The 26,604-nt window shown below is 36.0% G+C and overlaps 1 protein-coding gene across 1 annotated transcript in view; it reads left to right on the forward strand.

Annotated features, from left to right (window-relative positions):
* LOC127833663 (glypican-6-like) overlaps positions 1–26,604 on the forward strand; it is a 102,599-nt gene that overhangs the window by 33,621 nt on the left and 42,374 nt on the right. The window contains exon 2 of the mRNA XM_052359063.1: positions 9,456–9,614. Within this exon, the coding sequence (XP_052215023.1) occupies positions 9,456–9,614 (159 nt within the window). The remainder of the gene's footprint in view (positions 1–9,455; positions 9,615–26,604) is intronic.

Below are 26,604 nucleotides of genomic sequence, written 5' to 3' on the forward strand. Positions count from 1 at the left end.
TATATACTTGTCAATCTTCTTTTATCATCATGGATGAATTCCCTTTTACATGCCAAACAGCAAAAACAGTACCCTTATTCATTAATCCATTACACCGACTAGAAATTCATCTTCTTTTTGCTCTCTTGAGAATTTATACCCCACCCACAATTAAATGGCAGTAAATCAGTAACACAGTCTGGTTTATCTACTTCACAAAAACTTGGTGCTGATTAACCTTTGTAGGTGTAGCAATTGGGAAGAATTTATGATCCAACTTAGAAGTTCGGTCATTGAACTGAACCATTGTTAAGGAATTATCAATATTCCATACACACAACTTTGACATTTTTGTGTGAAAGAAACATGACTTTTTATGTATTAATTAGTGCAAGTGAGCCTTGCTTTGGCAAAATAAGACTTAACCCTTTGCATGCTGGGAAATTTGTTGTCTGCTAAAATGTCGTCTGCTGAATTTCTAAAATTAGCATTTTCTTCGATTTTTTTCAAAGAATATCAGAATAACAAACATTTTGGATCCTGATGAGACGCCACGTACTGTGGCGTCTCATCTGGATCCAAACTGTTTGTAAAGGCCTTCAAAATTCGGTTCCCGCACTGAAACTTGGTTAATGCATCTACATGAAGTGTTGTCTCAGAATTTGCACATGCAACGAGAAAAACACTTTTCTATTAAACGGGATTTTTGCCTAACTTATATGCGAGAGCGCTGATTCCTTGTCATGTTTTTGCAAATTTCAGACGTGTGCTTTGTCAAATATAAGATCAGATCTATTGAAGTGCAGACAATATCAAACTGTAACAACCTATATAGACTGCAACAAAAAAGACCTTTAGAAAAACGATTGGCAAAAACCATTGATGACTTTTGTGTATTTTAACACTCAATAAATTTATCTTCAAATTTGAATGAAGATAAGTTCCAGTAATCTTGACAAGGTCACTGTAGTGTCTATTCAGGTCACTTGACACTGAGTCACAGCACTCAAGAGGTGGTCTACAAATTAACTTAAGCTTAATTAAAGCTTCGTAGCTTATATTTAACCCATTTATGCCTAGGGTTTAGAAAAAAGGCCTTGGCAAACAGCGTAGACCCAGATGAGACGCTGCATGATGTGGCGTATCATCAGGGTCTGCGCTGTTTGCTTAAAGGAATTTCTGTTCGAAATATTCTAAATATAGAAATAAAAATACTAGACATCCCTAATCTTGGAAATAAATTGATCCAATTTATAACGATGAGTCCACTAGGCATAAATGGGTTAAAAGGGAAGTTTTTAAAGTTTTGTATGAATTTAACCAATTTCATTTCAATCTTAATTTAAATGATTCTTGTATAGAGACGAATCTGTATGTGAAAAAGATATATATGTTCAATAATAATGTACCAGGTTATTTAAACAGTTTTTAAAATTACACAATATTGCATAGAAATAGGTCAGAAATATGACAGTCCTTTATCCACATTAAACAGATGGTACCGATTGTTCTTATTTTGGAGAAAAAGGTTTTATGAGAAAACATAATTTAACAGCAGGGTAATGAACATTGGGGGTAAAGAAGTTTTTAGACATTGAACCCTATGATTTAAACTATTTTATTTTTTCCGAGGGATGACACTTTTAATAGTGCAGGCCCCTACTTTCAAGGCCCCTACTTTCAAGGCCCCTACTTTCAAGGCCCCTACTTTCAAGGCCCCTACTTTCAATAAAAGGAACAATAAAAGGAACAGAACCTTTTCTTTAAGAATCTTTTTGATATGAAAGTTTATGTCAATGGACCCAGAAATGTTTCCCCTCAATGTGATTATGTTGCCTTTTAACTCTTTCAGCACTGGAACCAAATTTTGAAGGCCTTTGCAAACAGTTTGGATCCAGATGAGACGCCACAAAATGTTTGCTATTCTCATAGAATTCTTTGAAATTTTTTTTGAAGAAAATGCAAATTTTAGAAATTCAGCAGACAACATTTTAGCAGACGACAAATTTCCCAGCATGCAAAGGGTTAAATGAAAGTTTTTTAACAGAGTCCATTATGACCTCTATCCGATTCTGTTTGTGTTGAAATATGAATGGAAACGGAGGAATGGCATTCACTGGTGGCCTGCTTGTAATATATTTTAGGTTTGAACGTGATTAAGTGGTGATTATGCGAGACTGTTAACATTTTATCGTTGTCCAATAGAGTCTTTATGATCCTTGTGTGAAAAGAAAATTGCATTCCATACTTGAACTGTATTGAGGAAGAGTGGTAATAATAACCTCCACATTTAAGATAAAATTGCGCCAAGATTCATTGGGAAAACTTATATGCAAACCAGTTCACTCAATGAAGTGTTAGGCTAGATGTCTAATGTGAAGTCATAATTGTTGAAAAAGATACCAGTGCATGTAGAATGACATATTCCACATGGAAAACAGTTTGTTTTTCCCAAATGGGACCTAAAAATTCCCAATGGAAGGTTTCGAAAATAAATAAAATTAAAAATAAGTCTCATTACATTTATTTCATCTCCCATCAAGCTCCATAATGTTAACCTTAGTAATGTAATATTATAATCACTTTTATTATGCCCCCGATAGGGTGGCATATAGCAGTTTAACTGTCCGTCTGTGCGTCCGTCCGAAAACTTTTAACAATTTGGCCATAACTTTTGCAATATTGAAGATAATTTACAAGTTGATATTTGGCTTGCATGCGTATCTCATGGAGCTGCACATTTTGAGTGGTGAAAGGTCAAGGTCATCCTTCGAGGTCAAAGGTATAAAAAAACATATCCAAGGGAAGTAACAAGCTTTAAAGGGAGATAATTTCTATTTATCATTTGGCAGGAACAGATAATTTTTACAAGTGATATTTTTTAAAGGGATAAAAAAAAAAATCAAAGGCGCAGTAGGGGGGCATTGTGTTTCTGACAAACACATCTCTTGTTTTTCAATATTTAAGCATTTGTTAGCCAAAAAACAACAACACTTAATTTTCAAATTTTAGTGAACACAACACAGTTTTCCCTATTGAAAGGGACCTGGCCCCATTCCCAAAACAGTGAAAAAAAACAATACTAGATACATTTAAACATCTGTTTCTATGAAAGGTTTGTTGCCCAGGGTATAACCCTGCTAACCTATAATGGCCCATGTAATACATGTCATTGTGGTTTAATATTATTATCTTTATTGCCAGTTTTATGACTGTCTGATCTTTGTCAATATTTTTATGAATTGCTTCATTTTGATTTATGGATAAACTGTTTTGATTATGATATAATTGGTGGAGGTTTATGTTGGTGATATTTGTTAATGCAATAATGCTATAAATTGTATAGACTTAGCACATTCATGTTATCCTTTGATGTTTCATTTGAAACAAATTAACCAATTTTGAAGATTGATATGAAATTGAATTTAACTCTTTCAGTGCTGGAACAGGATTTTAAAGGCCTTTGCTATTCTGATAGTATTCTTTTGAAAAAAAAAGAAGAAAACGCTAAATTCAGCAGACAACATTTTAGCAGACGACAAATTTCCCAGCATGCAAAGGGTTCACTGTAACGTTATCGAACGTGATTGAAATCAGGAGATACATACACTAATGGACTATTACCAGAGTATTTTCATGAACGTAATGTTGTTGAATGATACAAAATTTAACATATTATTTAAGATCAAACAGTAAGGCTTAGGTACTTTAACAAATATGAAAGACTTCACAATTGTCAATGTTGCCAAATGCACATAGTAAAACAATTTCCAAGCCATAAACATGTTACGCTTTTCTTTATTGTTTGTTTAACCTTATTGATCTTATTCTGAATGAGTTAACTTTTCAGTACTGATGAGACTATTTTTTGTCAAGATATATTTGCAAAAGATGAACAAATTTGAATTCCACTGAATAGAATTATGTCACATCAGTATTTTTGCACACCTTTGATCTAAGAATGCAAGGAATTTGTGCCGATTAATTATTTCAGCAGCACCTTGCCTATTTTGCATATGATTAGCATTTAAAAGCCAATGGTTAGTGTGTTAGCGTTGTATCTGATTTATAGATGCTCAGTAGATACCATGCTTTGGCTCTTAAATCTTACCATGCTATCAGTTTTAGTGGATAGACAGTATGCTAATGAGATTAAATGTGAAAAAATAACATCAGAATCAGAGTGTCAGGGTGTTTTAATTTGTGGTATCAAACAAAATCTATACATTAATGTATCATTTTCTGTAATATAATTATTATGCTAATGTTATGTTTTTACATGGCATGGTCCAGGCCTTTTCCTGGCCATTTTGGGAAAAAATGCATTTTTGGGATTTCAAATTTGTTGGGGTGAAAAGTCCACTGATTTGGGAAAAACTAATGCTATATACAAACTCTTTTTAATAATTCGAAGAGAATAATAATGTAAATTATATTGATATATTTATGCCCCTCTTCATAGAAGAGGGGGTATATTGTTTTGCAAATGTCGGTCGGTCGGTCTGTCGGTCGGTCGGTCCGTCCACCAGATGGTTTCCGGATGATAACTCAATAACGCTTAAGCCTAGGATCATGAAACTTCATAGGTACATTGATCATGACTGGCAGATGACCCCTATTGATTTTCAGGTCACTAGGTCAAAGGTCAAGGTCACAGTGACTCAAAATATTAAAATGGTTTCCGGATGATAACTCAAGAATGCTTGCGCCTAGGATCATGAAACTTCATAGGTACATTGATCATGGCTGGCAGATGACCCCTATTGATTTTCAGGTCACTAGGTCAAAGGCCAAGGTCCACAGTGACTCGAAATAGTAAAATGGTTTCCAGATGATAACTCAAGAATGCTTAGGCCTAGGATCATGAAACTTCCTAGGTACATTGATCATGACTGGCAGATGACCTCTATTGATTTTCAGGTCAATAGGTCAAAGGTCAAGGTCACAGCGACTCGAAATAGTAAAATGGTTTCCGGATTATAATTCAAGAATGATAAAGCCTAGGATCATGAAACTTCCTATTGATTTTCAGGTCACTAGGTCAAAGGTCAAGGTCACAGTGACTCAACAGTAAAATGTTTTCGGGATGATACTCCAGAATGCGTACGCCTAGGAGCATGAAACTTCATAGGTACATTGATCATGACTGGCAGATGACCCCAATTGATTTTCAGGTCACTAGGTCAAAGGTCAAGGTCACAGTGACTCAACAAAAAAATGGTTTCCGGATGATAAGTCAAGTAAGCTTACGCCTAGGATCAAGAAACTTCATAGGTACATTTGATCATGACTGGAAAATGACCCCAATTGATTTTCAGGTCACTAGGTCAAAGGTCACAGTGACTTGAAACAGTAAAATGGTTTCAGCATGATAACTCAAGAACGCTTTCGCCTAGGATCATGAAACTGCATAGGTACATTGATCATGACCGGCAGATGACCCCTAATTGCTTTTCAGGTCACTAGGTCAAAGGTCAAGGTCACAGTGACAAAAAACGTATTCACACATTGGCTGCCACTACAACTGACAGCCAATATGGGAGGCATGCATGTTTTACAAACAGCCCTTGTTACAGATGTACTTGGAATACAATTGAGATGTAATACCATTAGACACTTCTTTCAGAATTTATATATATATTTTTGGGGGGACATTGGAAAATTTTGTTGGAATTTGGATCTTTTTTATCATTTTGCTTTGGGAATCAGTCAGTTAATGGGTCCGTTTAACAGACGGTAGATATGCCAGGAAAAGGCCTGTAGTCTGTTAAATGATTTAAACCTGACTTGTGCTAAAGATACAGTACCCTAGAGTATAGAAGCTGTTGGTGCATTGTAGATTTCCTTTACTTGTATGAATAAAATCTGTTTTTAATGTAAGGAACTTTGATTTATAAAGTTGTGTTGTGTTGGGTTAGACTGTAATTGAAAAATAATATAGTTGATCAGATTTAATTTCAAGGTATTTGAATGAAGTGAGGTGATTCATGGGTTAGATAAACAGTGTGTCAGCTGAAATTATAGTTAATGTTAGCCTATGACTGACAATGACTATTGGTAAGAAGGAAAATATTGTATTACATGGTATTCTTGTTGTTTACAAAGATACAAAATATTATTTGGCAATGGAATGTAACTATTTTCCGGTTTCTTTCCTGTTGTGATTGCTTTGGCAAGACAGACTGATCAATTTTGTGATAAGAGTCAGTGCAGAAATGAAAGAGTGCCTGTATAAACATTACCAGGGTATCAGTGACCACACTTTCTGCTTTTATGGAATAGCTCCTCTAAAGGTATAGTCTCTTCTAAACAAGAATCTAGTCGAGGTGGAAAGTGTTGTCCCTGATCAGCCTGTGCAAACTGCTTTAAGCCCCATTTTTCCAGAGTGCTTCTCATAAATTCTTTAACCCTTTGCATGCTGGGAAATTTGTCGTCTGCTAAAATGTTGTCTGCTTAATTTCTAAAATAAGCATTTTCTTCGATTTTTTTTCAAAGAATATTATCAGAATACTGTTTGCAAAGGCCTTCACAATTCGGTTTCCGCACTGAAAGGGTTAACCCTTTGCCCCTTAGATACGTATTTTCACACCTTTGTAGTCCCTCAGAAAATTAGATTTAATTAAAGACCATTCTTACTAGATTCAAATTTTAAAGGCTTCATTTTCAGCCCTTAGATATTGATGAGCAGCAAACAGCATAAAACCTGAACAGACTGCAATTTTCTCGCAGGCTGTTCTGGTTTTGTGCTGTTTGCACATAGCCATTTTCATGTTGCTTCTGAGTGGGAAAGGGTAAAGGTACACTGTAAAATATGGTCATTATGGATTCAAGTACCTGGGCATGTCAGGACATCATGGGGTGATGATTTTAATAAAAGTGAGATTTGTTTTCGCCTACTTGTCTTCCAGGATAATTTATTTGATATGGACACCCAGTAGGTGAATAGGGGTCTCCAATGGGATATTGTAAGTCATTAGATGGGGTTTCTTTGCATTCCTTGCTTTGGTTTGCAATCTTGACATGGAGGATGCAGTGTGGGTAATTGACTGTGACCAGAGGTCAGTGTTGCTATTGAGTGACCGATGTAATGCAAGCAATATTTATTTAGGCCACATTTGACCCTTGATGTGGTGTGGAAGATTGGACTAGATTTGAACAAACATTAACTCAGGTTGACAGATAGATGGAATTACTTTTCTTCATTGTTGGTTTAGGAAATTCATAGTGATATTTGAAACATAAAGTCAACTTTTAAAGGTCAACTAAATATTGTTTTATGACTATTGTTTTACATTTGTCATAGCATAATGTGGCCAGTCTCTTTTTTAGCTTTAAATGATCATGTAAAAGGCTATAATTCCAAAGCAAATGATGATCTAGATTTAGTATTGGGTATTTAATAATATTGATTGAATCAGTTATTGGACATTTAATAATGATGTGGATGGAAGTTATTCTAACTAAATATTGACTACTTGTAGGGGGAAGGTATTCAGTTATGAAAGGTTCTAACTTAATTTTTTCCTCATTTTAAACTGTTCCAAATGTTATGAACCTGGATGGTCTGCATGCAATGTTCGTGAAAATGACCTATAGACACTTAAAATAATCTATGATAATCCTGGCTTAGGGTGTCTTTCTTGATGCAGGATTATCCGATGGGTCAAATCTAATGGATGGTCCATATAATTATGGTCTGGTAGAAACATAATTTATTTGAGCATGGTTATACTATCATACTCTGAAGTACAGTGGAGTTAAAATAAATAAAACAATCAGTTATTGTATAGTGGTTAATCATACATACAAATCTAACAGCTGTCATGATGTAAGCTCAGTCATCAACTATTATTAATGTATTTGTGCGGTATTTGTTAAATGTTTTCTATTTTAGTCTTACGGCAAGACCACTTTAAGTACATTAACTCTTTCAGTGCGAATTTTGAAGGCCTTTGCAAACAATTTGGATCCAGATGAGACGCCACAGAACGTGGCGTCTCATCAGGATCCAAACTGTTTGCTATTCTGATAGTATTCTTTTAAAAAACTCCGAAGAAAATGCTCATTTTAGAAATTCAGCAGACGACATTTTAGCAGACGACAAATTTCCCAGCATGCAAACTGTTAAAGTACATTACTGATGACTATCTGTATGCCTGCTGGGAACACCTGTATCACATTTTCGGGACATTGAACCATCATAATTTTCCCAGTTGTCTGTCGCAGCCTCAGTGACAGTTTTGACTTTTTCATTTCCGCTTCAACAAGACATTGATGGTGGCATATATTGCAAAGCTGGACACAAAACAAATTGGTCTTCTTATCTCCATTTTAATGTATTGGCTACTGTATGCATGGAGTACATGTATATGTTATTCATGTTTGTTTGGTTTACTTTTAAGATGTTTGTCATGTGTTATATATTGTTATAGCTACTTTTGCCAATTGGGAAAAAACAAATCGCCGGGGCTGCTTAGGCAAATCTGGTACGACACAATACACATGGGTAAAGCCAGGCAAATCTGGGACAACACAACACACATGGGTAAAGCCCAGGACAACACAACACACATGGGTAAAGCCCAGGACAATCTGGGACAACACAACACACATGGGTAAAGCCAGGCAAATCTGGGAGGACACAATACACATGGGTAAAGCCAGGCAAATCTGGGACAACACAACACACATGGGTAAAGCCCAGGACAACACAACACACATGGGTAAAGCCCAGGACAACACAACACACATGGGTAAAGCCCAGGACAACACAACACACATGGGTAAAGCCCAGGACAACACAACACACATGGGTAAAGCCCAGGACAACACAACACACATGGGTAAAGCCAGGCAAATCTGGGACAACACAATACACATGGGTAAAGCCAGGCAAATCTGGGACAACACAACACACATGGGTAAAGCCCAGGACAACACAACACACATGGGTAAAGCCAGGCAAATCTAGGACAACACAACACACATGGGTAAAGCCAGGCAAATCTAGGACAACACAATACACATGGGTAAAGCCCAGGACAACACAACACACATGGGTAAAGCCAGGCAAATCTGGGACAACACAACACACATGGGTAAAGCCAGGCAAATCTGGGACAACACAATACACATGGGTAAAGCCAGGCAAATCTGGTACGACACAATACACATGGGTAAAGCCAGGCAAATCTGGGACAACACAACACACATGGGTAAAGCCAGGCAAATCTGGGACAACACAATACACATGGGTAAAGCCCAGTAGTCCCAGATGGAGGCTCAATTTGACTTGACTCAACTGATAGGCCTTATGCATTATCTGATTTCAGTAGTATACTCTAAAAATTAAAGATATCCCAGCATGCCTCTGTCTGTTTTCAGGGAACAATCTGCAGATATCCCAGCATGCCTCTGTCTCTGTTTTCAGGGAACAATCTGCAGATATCCCAGCATGCCTCTGTCTCTGTTTTCAGGGAACAATCTGCAGGTGTGCACGCAGGAGTCCACATGTTGTACACCAGACATGGAGAACAAGCTCATGTCTCTCAGTGGCAAGGAGTTCGAGTCAGTCGTTGACAACACCTTCAAATTGATAAAAAATACTTTTGTATCCAGAACTAAAAAATTTGATGGTAAGTCAATGTCACTTTTATTATTAGCTCGGCTGTTTTCCTTGTAAACACTGTAGAGGTTACATTTCATGCCCAATCTTCATGTAACTTTGTCAAAATGTTTGTCTTAATGATATGTTGGTTGAGTTCAAAAAGGTGAGCAAACTAGGGCAATCTTGGCCTCTTGTTTACTAAATTAAAGTTCTAAAAACTTTCTTTCCAATGCTTAGTTACTGATGAGCAGCAAACAGCATTAAACCTGAACAGACTGCGAGTAACTCGCAGGCTGTACTGGTTTTATTCTGGTTGAAAAAGCCATTTTTACTTAACCCTTTGAGTGCTGGAACCGGATTTTGAAGGCCTTTGCAAACAGTTTGGATCCAGATGAGACGCCACAGAACGTGGCGTCTCATCAGGATCCAAACTGTTTGCTATTCTGATAGTATTCTTTGAAAAAAAATCATAGAAAATGCTTATTTTAGAAATTCAGCAGACGACATTTTAGCAGAAGACAAATTTCCCAGCATGCAAAGGGTTAACTTTTTATTGGGAAAGGATTAAATTAATGTTGAACATCTCTCTTATTCATTTATTAATCTTGGACAAAGTTGGCAATATGGACAATTAGATCCACAGTCTATGTATTGTGGGGTAGGCAATATGGACAATTAGATCCACAGTCTATGTATTGTGGGGTAGGCAATATGGACAATTAGATCCGCAGTCTATGTATTGTGGTGTAGGCAATATGGACAATTAGATCCACAGTCTATGTATTGTGGGGTAGGCAATATGGACAATTAGATCCACAGTCTATGTATTGTGGGGTAGGCAATATGGACAATTAGATCCACAGTCTATGTACTGTGGGGTAGGCAATATGGACAATTAGATCCACAGTCTATGTATTGTGGGGTAGGCAATATGGACAATTAGATCCACAGTCTATGTATTGTGGGGTAGGCAATATGGACAATTAGATCCACAGTCTATGTATTGTGGGGTAGGCAATATGGACAATTAGATCCACAGTCTATGTATTGTGGGGTAGGCAATATGGACAATTAGATCCGCAGTCTATGTATTGTGGGGTAGGCAATATGGACAATTAGATCCACAGTCTATGTATTGTGGGGTAGGCAATATGGACAATTAGATCCGCAGTTTATGTATTGTGGGGTAGGCAATATGGACAATTAGATCCGCAGTCTATGTATTGTGGGGTAGGCAATATGGACAATTAGATCCGCAGTCTATGTATTGTGGGGTAGATTATGTTGAACACGTCTGTTTTTGTCCCTAGAATTTAATAATTTACACTAAAATATTAACATTAAGGTACACACATACAAGAAGTAATTTCATGCAGACACACACCCCATAGGTAGACCATGACGTCAATACTGATGGGCAAAGATGTGAAATGAAATAAATAGGTAACAATCTTTAACCATAGACCAGGTGTTTTAGTGCATCAGATAGTAGTTTCCAGTCCGTACTTTTATGATTCGGATTGCTAAGAATTCTATGGATAGATTTGTGTTTACCACTTGTGTGTTGAAAATTTTTCTGGCATGCGATTCAAATTCTATTGCCAAGCCAGGCTGATTTCTTAGCAGATTTTCTAAATATTAGTGTTTACTGAGGCTTTGAAGTAAGATTTAAATTGAAGTTTTTGTTTATTCAGGTTTAACGATAGTAAAAAAGGTGTTAAATTAACCAAAGAGCCAAACAAGTGATTTCCATAACACTTGCGTCATTTTTTCACTTATCATTTCCAGTGTTGATCGCCAAAACTAAGATTGTATCTGAAAATTTAAGAAGATTTCAACTACACTTAATAAAGTGTTATCTTATAAATGTTAAGCAAGAGAAACTCATGAGTTAAGCATCATCAGAAACAATCAAGGGGTGAACATTAGCAGTAACAATTAAGGATTGAGCATTTACAAGAACAACCAAGGGTTGAGAATTAGCAGAAACAATCAAGAGTTGTGTATTCACAGAAACAACAAAGGGTTAAGAATTATCAGAAACAATCAAGGGTTACGCATATTAACAGAAACAACCAAGGGATAAGAATTAGCAGAAACAATCAAGGGTCGTGTATTCACAGCAACAACCAAGGATTAAGAATAAGCAGACACAATCAAGGGTTGCATATTAACAGAAACATCCAAGGGTTAAGAATTAGCAGAAACAATCAAGGGTTGCATATTAACAGAAACATCCAAGGGTTAAGAATTAGCAGAAACAATCAAGGGTTGCTTATTAACAGAAACATCCAAGGGTTAAGAATTAGCAGAAACAATCAAGGGTTGCTTATTAACAGAAACAACCTAGGGTTGAGCATTAGCAGAAAATCAAAGGTTGTCAGAATAGTCTAGTTTAAACCTAGTTATTTTTTAACTTGATTGTATTTAAAGTACTTACTACTTATTTGAAACGCTCGAGTCCATTTCCTGGGCCTACTGTAGAACCAGTAGTTGGTGACTTTTGGAGAGATCTAAAGAATTTAGCTGACCAACAGTGGGGATGGAATCGGTGACTTCCTGGTCGCTAGTCAGTCATCATATATTCATTACACCACGGCAACCTATGGTTGTCAACATAATCAGAAACTTTTAAAGGTTAAGCATAAGCAGAAACAATCAAGGGTTTAGCGTAAGAAGAAACAATCAATGGTTGAGCATAAGAAATTAACAATCAAGGGTTGAGCATAAGAATAAACAATCAAGGGTTGAGCATAAGAATAAACAATCAAGGGTTGAGCATAAGAATAAACAATCAAGGGTTGAGCATAAGAATAAACAATCAAGGGTTGAGCATAAGAATAAACAATCAAGGGTTGAGCATAAGAATAAACAATCAAGGGTTGCTAAACTATGCATACATATAGGTCTACATGCATAAATGACCTGACAAGTTATATCACGATCCGGTATGAAAAGTAGATCTACTCTGTAAAATTAAAAAAAGACGCGTTTTTATTCTCAGATATTCACTTTCACTTTCGCAAACTTTTCTGAAAGGAGGTACATGTAACAGTTGAAATCGAGTCGTTGATTTGTCGTAATTACTAAATATAAACAGTTCTCAATGCGCTCAAATCGCGTCACGTGATTCATGCATGTTCAATGGGATTTCCCCAATCCCACAATTCAATTCGTATATGCACTTGCGTTAAATGGCGGACGACATTCATCGTCAATATTGGCCGTAATTTGGTTTTGAAAAAAAAAGATATTATAATAATACTGGATTATCGGGTAATGGATAGAATCGGAACATGCAAAGATCTATCAATATAATATGTTTTTACATTGTGCAGTATACTAAAAATGTGAAAATCTTAAAATTTTCTATTCTTTTTAGACCTCATTTGAACTTTTTATGCTCTTAGAATAGCAGTATTTTGCCCCCCTGAACCTCCTACCAGGGCCTTGACCTGGACCTACTATGTGGCCCCCATGACCCACGGCCAAATCGGTTGCTATTCCAAAATGATCCTTTGTTTACAATCATAATGACAACCCTGGTTGAGGATAAGAAGAGACACTCAAGGTTTGAGCATAAGAAGAGACAATCAAGAGTTGAGCATAAGAAGAGACAATCAAGAGTTGAGCATAAGAAGAGACAATCAAGGGTTGAGCATAAGAAGAGACAATCAAGAGTTGAGCATAAGAAGAGACAATCAAGAGTTGAGCATAAGAAGAGACAATCAAGAGTTGAGCATAAGAAGAGACAATCAAGGGTTGAGCATAAGAAGAAACAATCAAGAGTTGAGCATAAGAAGAGACAATCAAGAGTTGAGCATAAGAAGAAACAATCAAGGGTTGAGCATAAGAAGAGACAATCAAGGGTTGAGCATAAGAAGAAACAATCAAGGGTTGAGCATAAGAAGAAACAATCAAGAGTTGAGCATAAGAAGAGACAATCAAGAGTTGAGCATAAGAAGAAACAATCAAGGGTTGAGCATAAGAAGAGACAATCAAGAGTTGAGCATAAGAAGAGACAATCAAGGGTTGAGCATAAGAAGAGACAATCAAGAGTTGAGCATAAGAAGAAACAATCAAGGGTTGAGCATAAGAAGAAACAATCAAGAGTTGAGCATAAGAAGAGACAATCAAGAGTTGAGCATAAAAAGAAACAATCAAGAGTTGAGCATAAAAAGAGACAATCAAGGGTTGAGCATAAGAAGAAACAATCAAGAGTTGAGCATAAGAAGAGACAATCAAGAGTTGAGCATAAAAAGAAACAATCAAGGGTTGATCAATTGAGCATAAGAAGAAACAATCAAGGGTTGAGCATAAGAAGAAACAATCAAGGGTTGAGCATAAGAAGAAACAATCAAGGGTTGAGCATAAGAAGAAACAATCAAGGGTTGAGCATAAGAAGAAACAATCAAGGGTTGAGCATAAGAAGATACTATCAAGTGTTGAGCATAAGATCGATACTATCAAGTGTTGAGCATTGTCAAACACAATTTAGAGTTGTGAGCATAAGTTGTCAACTCTTCATCATCTCTTTAAAATATTATCACTGAATTATCAACCTAATCATTCAATTAGTTGTGATTGAACACAATAAATCATCAGAAAGCTTTATAAAGTATACATTAAATATTTTATAATTCCTAATTGCATAAAACATGCATGTTTTTCAATATTTAGATGTTAGGTTTTCTTTTTTCTCAATCTGCAGCACATAATGGCACATAAGTTTCCTCAAAATGATTACAGATTATACTTTGATTGGCAGAATCAGTGAATAAAAGCTACATTCCTGGCACCTAGCGTGATTGTGAAAGATATACTGTGTTTACAGGAATGGCTGATAACAAAAACATTGGAGATTTTGTTGGGAAAAATTGTTCAGTCCAATTGTATCATTTAAGTTTGTAAACGTAAAAGAAGCTTTAATGTTTAATGCAAATAAATTTACTGTCAATGGAAATTGTAAACAAATATATTTTTTTAAATTTGTTAATGATTTGATCAAACATTTAAGTTTTCGTAAGGTAACATTATAAGAACATTACATTATTATATGGCATATTCAGGGCAATGTTATTTTAGTTTTTTCCAATCAAAGGCCGATAGTGTATGAAAAAGGCAATTTGCAATTGTAACAATATTACCACTCAATGATTTAACTTTGAATTCTTGCAAAAATTGGCTTACACAAGATCCCACCCTTCCTAGACAAAATGATTAATATGATTAATGCAAGCTATCCCAGTTTGGGTTTGGTAGGAAGAGTTTAACATGATTATCTAAAAAACAGTACTGAAAAAAACACTACAAGTTTAACTGATGCATTTCCATTTTGTATGGTGGGATGTAAATTGAATGTGATTGGAGGATGTGTGTGCATGGTCTGTTACAAACAGGCCTGGCTCCATCAATGAATCACTGATTGATGAGACAGACATACATTGATTATCTGACATCACTTAAAAGCACCAATGTAAGGAAACCCACTTGTATATGAGCCGTGCTCTGTGAAAAAAAGGGTTGAATGCATGTGCTTAAAGTGTCTTCCCAGATTGGCATGTGCAATCCCCACAGGCTTATCAGGGACGACACTTTCTGCCTAAACTGGATTTTTACTAAGAAGAGACTTTCCTTAAAAGAAAAATATTATCAAAGCAGAAAGTGTTGTCCCTGATTAGCCTGTGTGGACTGCAAATAAGGTATCAAAGCGGAAAGTGTTGTCCCTGATTAGCCTGTGTGGACTGCAAATAAGGCTAATCAGTGGGACTACACTTAACGCAATGCATTAAACCCCCTTTTTAAAGAGCAAGGCCTTAGTCGGACCCTTTTAACAATGAACAATAAATCAGAAGAGGGCAAAATACATGTCAATTTCTGTTCACAAAGTTTTTTAACACCATTTTGGGAAATGGGGCTAAGTCCCTTTGAAATGGGAAAAATTGCTGTCCCGAATTTGAATGGAAAAACACACTGGTTCAGTTTGCATTTTTGTTTTACTACTGTCATTGTGTTGTTTCCTGACACTTCTCAACATTATTGATGACACACATTGGGCAGGGGGAGTTGTCTGATCAATGGTTTTTCAGTTGAAACTTTAGAAATTATCAATCAGTACAGCAGCTTGCTCCTTTCTGCAGATGTATTTGTTACAGTTGTGCAAGAAGTCTGAACATTTCTAGACAGTTTAGTGTGCTATTTGAACAATATTTTATGGGTCTAATCTTATTTTCCTGTGAAACTTATATCTCTCCAAGGACTTTTTTGGCACAGGGTGTCAAGATGGAATCTGATTTGTATTTAAAATCCTGCAAGTAGGCATTATGAAAGTTACATCAGCATAAATATCTGGTTACAACACACACATAGTTACAGTCTATGAAAACCGCTTTCTCTCATGTATTATGGACAGGGAACCTCTCAATTCAGGGATTTTTTTACCCAAAATTGCAGGCTCTTACAGACTGTTCACAAAGTGCAAAAATCTGAGCAAAATGTCCTGCAAAAAATGCCAAATTTTACCAATACATTCATTATCAATGGTTTATTGTGTTACTTATACAGCAATATAATGTGGTAGCACACTATAATATACATTAAACAATGCAGTTAAGTATGCACTTATAAACAATTGGTTAACTGTTATTTATAATCATATTAATGTTTCATGCCCCCGGTAGGGTGGCATATAGCAGTTGAACTGTCCGTCTGTCAGTCTGTCGTCTGTGCGTCCGTCCGTCCGTCCGTCCGTCCAAAAACTTTAACATTGGACATAACTTTTGCAATATTGAAGATAGCAACTTGATATTTGGCATGCATGTATGTGTATCTCATGAAGCTGCACATTTTGAGTGGTGAAAGGTCAAGGTCATCCTTCAAGGTCATCCTTCAAGGTCAAAAGTAAAATACAAATCAAGGGAAGTAATATAATTAGCTTTAAAAGGGAGATAATTTCTAAACCTGTCAAATGATATATTGAAATTGTATTTTAAAGCGGCGCAATAGAGGGCATTGTGTTTCTCTATAAGGAATAAACATTAATGCCAATAAGGATAATGCTAACCTAGAGATAATAGGAATACTGCAAAAACCATTTCGATAAAAGGCAAACCACTACATAATCAATAAAAAAAACAAAAAAAACACAAAGCATGTAGACACATTAAGGTCTCATTGGCCATCGTGCTCTGATGTATAATATGACCTAATTTTCTTCCCCTGAAGGGTCACAGGGGCAGGTCGATACATCTGTAGTCGCGAAGATGCTGGACGACCTGTAAATAAATCTCAAACACACACACGGGCATTGTGTTTCTGACAAACACATCTCTTTTTCCCAATGTCATGGTCTATCACGCTTTTTTTCAAAAATCTAAGCACAGCCTGTAAAAGATTAGGAAAAACAACAACACTGCAATTAAACACGACTCTTTTGCACTTGTTAAATTAACATACACATAACATGTAAACATAAAGAAGTGGAAAGAGTTTATGAACTCCCCCTCTTTTGTAAATCTGGAATGAATTTCATAATCCTAAAGAGACAATCCCACACAAGTCAATCATATTGAAACAAAATAGCATTCATTTATTTGTTTTATTCAAAAGAGCATGCATAATTTGTTTGTGATTTTCTATGCTGGCATGGTAATGTATTGTGATGGATGGCAATCAATTATTAACCCTTTCCCACTCAGTGGCAAAGTGAAAATGGCTATTATATGCAAACAGCTTAAAACCAGGACAGTCTGCGAGTAACTCGCAGTCTGTTCAGGTTTTATGCTGTCCGGCATTTGCTGCTCATCACTATCTAAAGTTTGGAGATGAAGCCTTAACAACTTGAATATAGTAAGAAAGGTCTTTAATAAAATGTAAGTTTCTAAGAGACTACAAAATGCCTCAAAATAGGTATCTAAGTGGTAAAGGGTTAAGCAATATAGGGATGGGGTTTAATTCTTTCAGTGCTGGAACTGAATTTTGAAGGCCTTTGCACACAGTTTAGATCCAGATGAGACGCCACAGAACATGGCGTCTCATCATGATATTCTGATAGTATTCTTTGAAAAAAAATTGAAGAAAATGCTAATTTTAGAAATTCAGCAGGCAACATTTTAGCAGACGACACATTTCCCAGCATGCAAAGGGTTAAACATTACTGGCAGGTTCAGTATCTGTATATTGTACAAAAACTGTAACCTTGCATGTGCCAGCTAAATTGTTTTACCTCAGAACTATGCAAAACATCCCTGACGGTCTGTCTGTGTCCATCAACACACAGGGTAAAAAACCTGGAACATGCAGGCTGGGTTATGACTTAAATAATAGACCAAACAGTCCTCACTGTCAGAACATGTTAGCAGATGTTCTCTATTTGAACATGAAGATTAATGGGCGAAAATGTTCACACAACAAATGAAGTGTTAATGGTTGAACTTTCAATAGGGATGGCAAAATGGTACATGTATTGAGTGTGCCTACTGCTAGGCGGCACATGCCATGCCAGGTTTCCTGTGAGGCTGCCTCAGCATCTACATCCTCTTAGATTTTAGCATCCTGGTTGGGAGTCAAAATTAGCTAAGTGGATTATCTAATAATTGTGTGCATTTATCTCTTTACCTCCTAGATACGTATTTTTTACACATTTGTAGTCCCTTAGACATTTAATTTTAATTATAAGCCTTTCTTACTAGATTCAAGCTTTATATGAAAGGCTTCATCTTAAACCCTTAGATACTGATGAGCATCAAACAGCATAAAACCTGAACAGACTGCGAGTTACTCGCAGGCTGTTCTGGTTGGCTGTTTGCACTGTCACATAGCAATTTTGTCTTTGCTTCCGAGTGGGAAAGGGTTAATTAACTGTTTACAGTTGTTTGCACAGACATGCATTGTAGTTTTCTTTGTCACAGTACATACGTGGTCCACTTAAATGGAATTTTTGTTTCAAGAAAGTGTGTTCTAAATGAAAATCCAGTTTAGGCGGAAAAGCTGAAAAAGCAGAAAATCCACCTTTACACACATGCATTAAGCCCAGTTGTCCTTTCAATGTGGCATCTAACCATTCCATCAGTGCTTGGCCTGAACATTTGGTTAGCTTATTTGCTAACTGCTAGTTAATCTGTTAAAATGTGTGCCATTTAAAGCAAAAATGTAAACAGCATCATTTGTTTCCACATTGTTTGGTTAACCTGTTGATGACCGATACCTTGTCAGTTTAGAGGTGAAAGTTTATTAACTTTTGGTTTACTTTGTTTTAGTGCTGACCTCATGTAACTGTCTCATGTCTCCTTAAGTTGCCTACAAGGACTGTATGATTGTGATTTTATACTTTTAGGGATGCCATAAAATAACAATTTTGAGTGTCTGTGTTGTACAAATAAGCAATTTTCCGATGTCCATTTTTACTTCTTTTGACACTCTAATTTCTTATCAGGTCTTTATGGAACTTGATCCAGCACTGTTGGCTATTTCTTAATAATTTAAATTCAGGTGATAATGATGTAGCTTTCAGGGCCCCTTGTTTCGTGTTGTTGGTTAAAAAAAAAGAAATATTGTTTGCCTTTATTTAGAAAAATAGTTTTCAATGCAATGCACTTTTTTGTTTTAAGAAATGGCCTCTAAAATGCATAGAATTCTCTGCATTTTGGCTTTGAATAAATTACTGACCAAATGAGTGTCAGAGATATTATGCAAGTACCCAGACAAGATAATGGCGTTTGTTTGAGGAAGAAGACACTCTGGCATTTTATCATGACTGTCTGGGTTTGTAAACAGTGTCTGAACTAATTGCAAACACCTGTAATGTTTTAATTCAAATAATTACCAAAGTATGTGAGATTCCGTGGGTGAAAAATGAGGCTTCATGCATTTGTGTAGTGTTTTCCAGGGCTCACGCTGGGCTCAAATTTTAGGGAGAAGTGACTTCTCCCTGGACACTGATTTAGGGAGAAGTGAGGAGACTTTAGGGAGAAGTGGAGAGACTCGGACACGTACAAGGGTTTGCGTGTAGGGGGTTACAACACACATATATACATGTGTATCACATTATTGCAGTATACCACTGTAGTATACATAACTAATAACTATAAGTTTACTAGCTCAATATTCAATCCATTTTGATGTATATATATATACATATATATATATATGATATTATAAAGACTAAAGTAATTCGAAGATAAAATGTATATGAAGCAGTAGCCAACATAAGCTCAGACCAGATAAATATTTATGTTTGAAATATGACATTTAACATATGCTTTGTTAACTATTATTTGTTATTTTTATAGTCTCTCCAATTTCAATATCTGATGAATACAATTCGAAATATTATAAACCACACCGTCCGTATCACCCCATGTCAACTTCTAAAATAAATTATAATGGACGAAAAATAATGTATCCGAAAACGACCGTCCGAAAAATTGTACGCGTTTTGTAAATGAAATAAAATGTGCATATCTTTTGACTGCATAAAAGAAAACCAGTAGCCTAGCAAATACGTAATTAATATACAATTTAATTGACATATTGCTTTACAATAGCATAGTTTGTCGCTAAAAAACAACTTAATGTAATTATCTTTTTATCAAACGATAATCGGCAGAAAGGTGTAACATCATCGACATAGATCTAATAATTTAATTATCATCCTTTTGTTAATTCAGATCGATAGTCAGTAGAAAGGTGTAAAGTGATCAGCTTAGAAATAATTTATTTATTGTTACGCTCGATTTTATTTTTTTATCTTTAAATATGACGCTTGCCATCGGCCGTGTTGGCAGACGACAATATCAACTGTGTATTTCCAACTAACTTTATACAGCGTCTGCGCATGAATTACCAAAAATTATGTGTGAGCGAACTCAATGTTGATTGGCAAGCTACAATGTGACTTGAACGCTGACTTGATGAATATCGATCGCCGATTGGATAAGTTCGGAAGTTGGGAGAATCGGATGCGGGGTTTAAATTACCTGTCGCTTAATTGCGACAAGCTCCAGGGTGCGACATTTTGATTGTGTATTGAAAATTGAATCAGACCTTGACATCGAGGAAACCGGATGTAAACAAATTCCAGTAAGAGGGAGACTGGATGTCGCTTTTTATCTACAATTTCTTTAGTTTTAGGCGACATTTTGCGTAAGAAAGCGACAAAGTCGCTCATGTCGCCCTCTTGCGCGAGCCCTGGTTTTCCTAGATTAGCCTGCGGAGTCTGCACAGGCTATTCAGGGACAACACTTTCCGCTTAAACTGGATTTTCTGTTTGCCAATGCCTTTTTTCTAGAGGCTAGGCATTTAATGGGTTAAGAGTCATATTTTCGGCTTGGTTTCTTATTTTAACGTGGCCAGAAACATTAAATTGAGTCACGCTCTGTGAAAATGGGGTTTAATGCATGTGTGCAAAGTGTCGTCCCAGATTAGCCTGTGCAGTCCGCAAAGGCTAATCAGGGACTTCACTTTCCACCTAATATAGATTTTTGATAAGAAGAGACTTTCTGTAAACGAAAAAAAAACCATAAAGGCGTGAAGTGTCTGACTGCACAGGCTAATATGGGACGACACTTTACGCACATGCATTAAACCTGGCCCTTCAAACACATACTTCAACTTATCATTTTGTGATTTCCTTTTTAATTAGTTTCCCAGGAACACACACCAAAGTTTACTTGTTTCCCACACTGCTAAAACAATATAATTTGCACAACATTTGCATCCATTGACATTCATTGACACTGTGCTCTGATATGCATCAACAATGGCAAATGAAGGCCCCATGAATGTTTGTTATAGTTACATGTTTGAAAAGCCTATCAGCTTTAACAGTGGGGATAATCACGTGACAAACAAGATGGCAACATCCATGCAGAGACACGTATATTTTGCCGTTTTTATACCCTTTATTACTTGTATTAATTGTTTAAAAGCCACTCACTTTCCAGCCATATCAGCAAGAAAGTTACTAGTGTTTATTTCGCATTCGCTCTTTATATTGACTTTACTCTCAGCAAATTTTCTTAGCAGGAGCTGTAATTCTATGACCTGCTAAGAAAATTTCTGCATGGACGTCACAATCTTGTTTGTCATGTGATTTCCCCCCCCCCCCCCCTGTTTAGAATTGTTCACCTACAAGATTAAGCTGAGAAATATATTCAAACATTAATGTGTCTTGTTACCAATGTGGAATTTACATATACCAAGCACTGGTTCTTCCATAAAACAAACTTAAAACTGCATGCATCAAAATCAGAGTCAAGTCAAATACATGAAAATAACCATATCCTATTTATCATATATGAGTCATATTCCTTTGTTGAAAATTGTGGTTTGGAACAGCTTATGGTAGATCTTCAGGCTTAATTAAATTCCTATCATGCATGCCTTCAATTTTATAATTGATACTGGTACAGCATATTAAAAAATTACTTTCCCATACATGTCCTTGAAAAAGATTATACTTTGACATTTGAAGACTTGGTTGGAGTATAACAATTAAGAAATCTCTGTAGTAATTAAAGGCTACAACTGCCATGGTGAGTTGCAGTGAATGTGGTGGCTGATTTTTTATGGGGAGGTTCAGGGTGCAATGCCCTAGTCAGCTGGTCTCTGGTTTCCTGGAAGGACAACCAAGTAGTTGAGCCTAGGTGTGGGAAAGCTGGGCTAATCAGGGATGACACATTCCACTTAAATGGTATTTTTGGACGAAAGGAAGTCTCTTCTTAGTGAAAATCCAGTTTATGCTGGAATTATCATCGGTCACAGATTAGCCTGTGTAGGCTAACACACGGACGCACGTGCATCAAAGCTTAGATATAAACAGGTGTTGTAAAATGATGTTTGAAAATGGTCAATTTATTGATACAAAAATGATCCCTTTTTCCTGGAAATTATTTATTGAATGTCATGAAATGTCATGCCATCAAAAAAGTGTTCATAGTATGTTGACTGCCAGACCAAAAGAGTATTTAGGTCTACACTCATGAAGTGTAATTTAATCATAAGTTAAGAGTTTTAAGCATTAAGAAAGATATTTGAAATATTTATATTTATTTAAACATGGTCTCTTTGTTGACCATATAAAGTACTGAATAAACCTGCAGACTAAAGTCTTGGTAAGGTTATGACAGTGAAGCCTTTGAAATCAATTAACCACCCTGAATACCATTACATGAATGATGAAACATCCGCACCATTCACTAAGAGATATGATTGAAATGCTCTTAAAATGGATCACATATATGGTGTTATAGCTGAGGGTATTAAATAATTTGAATTTGAATTAAGACTACCTGATGCGAATTAAACTATCGCGATGTACAGCTTGAAGCGGGATGCATTTGAAGCGGTTTGAAGGTAATTTCACGCTGAATCGATCAAACGCAATAGATGTTAGCATTAAAGTTTGTCGAATCTTAAAGTTGTATGAATGAAGCTCAACACCTATAGTGTTGATCTGTCACAAAAAATTAATACGAAAATGATTTGCTTATAAATCTATTGCCTTTTTTTGTGTTGATATTTTTTCTTCAAATAATTATGAGGTCAAGGATAAGACTCTGTTTTTTATCATTTTAGACAAAAATAGAAATGCTAATGCAAAACATTAACTTGTCAGATTAATTCCCGACCAAAACTACATAGATATGGTCGCATAAAGCCTAACAGCTGATTTATTCTGAATGATTTAAACAGCAGTTATGTCACTAAAACAAGTCAAAAGAAACTATTTTTAGCTCATCTATTTTTTGAAAAAAAATTATGAGCTATTGTCATCACCTTGGCGTCGGCGTTGGCGTCCGGTTAAGTTTTGCGTTTAGGTCCACTTTTCTCAGAAAGTATCAATGCTATTGCATTCAAACTTGGTACACTTACTTACTATCATGAGAGGACTGGGCAGGCAAAGTTAGATAACTCTGGCGTGCAATTTGACAGAATTATGTGCCCTTTTTATACTTAGAAAATTAAAAATTTTGGTTAAGTTTTGCGTTTAGGTCCACTTTTCTCAGAAAGTATCAATGCTATTGCATTCAAACTTGGTACACTCACTAACTATCATGAGGGGACTGGGCAGGCAAAGTTAGATAACTCTAGCGTGCATTTTTACAGAATTATGTGCCCTTTTTATACTTAGAAAATTGAAAATTTTGGTTAAGTTTTGTGTTTAGGTCCATTTTATTCCGTAAGTATCAAAGCTATTGCTTTCATACTTGCAACACTTACTAACTATCATAAGGGGACTGTGCAGGCAAATTAATGTAACTCTGACTGGCATTTTGACAGAATTATGGGCCCTTTTTATACTTACAAAATTGAAAATTTGGTTAAGTTTTGTGTTTAGGTCCACTTTATTCCTACAGTATCAAAGCTATTGCTTTCATACTTGCAACACTTATTAAATATCATAAGGGGACTGTGCAGGCAAAGTTATGTAACTCTGACTGGCATATGGACGGAATTATGGGCCCTTTATACTTAGAAAATTGAAAATTTGGTTAAGTTTTGTGTTTTGGTCAACTTTACGCCTAAAGTATCATAGATATTGCTTTCATGCTTGGAACACTCGCAAACTATCATAAGGGTACAGTAAAAGGACAAGTTGCATAACTCTGGTTGTCATTTTTACGGAATTGTGCACCTTTTTTGACCTAGTAACTTTGAATATATGGTTAAATTTTGTGTTTCGATCCACTTTACTTCTTAACTATCAAGGCTATTGCTTTCAAACTTCAAATACTTTCATGCTATCATGAGGTTACTTTACCTGGCAAGTTGAATTTTACCTTGACCTTTGAATGACCTTGACTCAAGGTCAAATTATTAAATTTTGCTAAAATTGCCATAACTTCTTTATTTATGATTAGATTGATTGATACTTTGACAAAACTACTCTTACCTGACATACCACAATAGACTCCACCCAAACCATACTCCGTGCCCTCCCCCCTCCCCCCCCCACCCCCCCGAATCCCCCCCCCCCTATTTTTTTTTTTTTTTTTTTTTTTTTTTTAAAGATCATCTCACAAATGACCACCCCAACCCCCCCCCCCCCCCAAATTATTTTTTTTTTAAACGGTAAAAAAACACAAATATTTATTTTTATTATTTTATGTTTGAAATACCGTCCAACCATCGCACCCAAGAATCCCAACCCTCCCCCCACCCGAATCCCCCCCCCCCCCCTAATTTTTTTTTTTTTTTTTTTTTTTTTTAAGATAATCTCACAAATGACCACCACACCCTCACACTATACCCCCCCCCCATTTTTATTTTTTTTAAACGGTTAAAAAACACAAATATTTATTTTTATTATTTTATGTTTGAAATACCGTCCAACCATCGCACCCAAGAATCCCCCCCCCATGTTTTTGTGGGTTTTTTTGCAATTTTTTTCGCATTTTTGGAAAAAAATGTTATAAATGTCCACACCCCCACACTATACACCCCTCTTCACTCCACCCCTCCCTCCTTTGTGATTGAAAATGAGAGTCCCTTCACCTTTAAAAAGAAAATAGATGAGCGGTCTGCACCCGCAAGGCGGTGCTCTTGTTATGTTTTGAAATTGTTCACAAGCCTGCATTAACAAACTAAGTAGGTATGATAATGGCACGCTGTTAAACCTTTCCTGCTCAGAAACTAAGTGAAAATTTGTTTAGTTCTCTTTCAGTGCTGGAACCGAATTTTGAAGGCCGTTGCAAACAGTTTGGATCCAGATGAGACGCCACAGAACGTGGAGCAGGATCCAAACTGTTTGCTATTCTGATTGTATTCTTTGAAAAAAATCTAAGAAAATGCTAATTTTAGAAATTCAGCAGACAACATTTTAGCAGACGACAAATTTCCCAGCATGCAAAACAGCATAAACCAGAACAGCCTGGGAGTCACTTGCCTTGCAAGGTTTTTCAGGATTTATGCGGTTCACTTATCATCAGTATCTTAGCCCATGCTGGGAAATTTGTCGTCTGCTAAAATGTCGTCTGCAGAATTTCTAAAATTAGCATTTTCTTCGATTTTTTTCAAAGAATATAAGAATTATTAAGCAAACAGTTTGGATCTTGATGAGACGCCACGTTTTGTGGCGTCTCATCTGGATCCAAACTGTTTGCAAAGGCCTTCAAAATTCGGTTCCAGCAATGAAAGAGTTAGGGTTGGCAATGAAGCCTAGTAATCTGAGTCTAGTAAGAAAGTTCTTCAATTTAATTTCATTTTCTAGGGGGCGTTTACAAAGGGCCAAAATGTGTTAGATGTGAATGTACCTGAGTAGTGAGTAGTTAATGGTTAACATTTTCCCACCCAGACGCTAAGTCAAAATGGCTATGTGCAAACAGCATGCAAACAGCATAAAATGAGAACAGCCTGCGAATAACTCGCATTCTGTTAAGGTTTAATGCTGTTTGCTGCTCATCAATATCTAAGGTTTGGAAATCAAGCCTTTAAAACTTGAATATGTTAAGAAAGGACTTAAATTAAATTTTTGTAAGGGACTTCAAATGCGTCAAAATGCGTTTCTGAGTGTTAAAGAGTTAAGCAAATCAAAGATTTTTAGACTGTTTCTATAAAGTCTGGCACATTATAAGATTCTCTTCCTCTGACAAAGAGTACTTGATGCTGCGTCAGTCAGAAATCTAATTTACCAGCATAGTATTATGGGACTTTGCAATAATAGTTTTTTTCCTGATCAGGGTTTTTTTTCCACTTTTTGGGAAGAAAGCCCATGTCTTTGGAATTGGGAATTTTATCGGCATTTTCATGAAATTGGGAAAATAAATTCATTAGCCTTTTTTTCCACATGAAAAGTCCACTGATTAGGGAAATACTAAATTTGATATAACTCTTTATAATCATTCAAATTAAAAGAACAAAATCATATAATACTTTGTTAGAAGTAATTGATTTGAAATTGAGATAAAATACGCATGAGACTTCTTTCTAAAAAAAAAAAAAAAAATAATTTTTTTTTTTTTTTGGAAATTGGGAAATTTTTGCCACATTTTGGGAAAAAAGTATACTTTTTGGGATTG

Source organism: Dreissena polymorpha, chromosome 6, assembly GCF_020536995.1.
Source record: "Dreissena polymorpha isolate Duluth1 chromosome 6, UMN_Dpol_1.0, whole genome shotgun sequence".
In the NCBI taxonomy this organism is placed as follows: Eukaryota; Metazoa; Mollusca; class Bivalvia; order Myida; family Dreissenidae; genus Dreissena; species Dreissena polymorpha.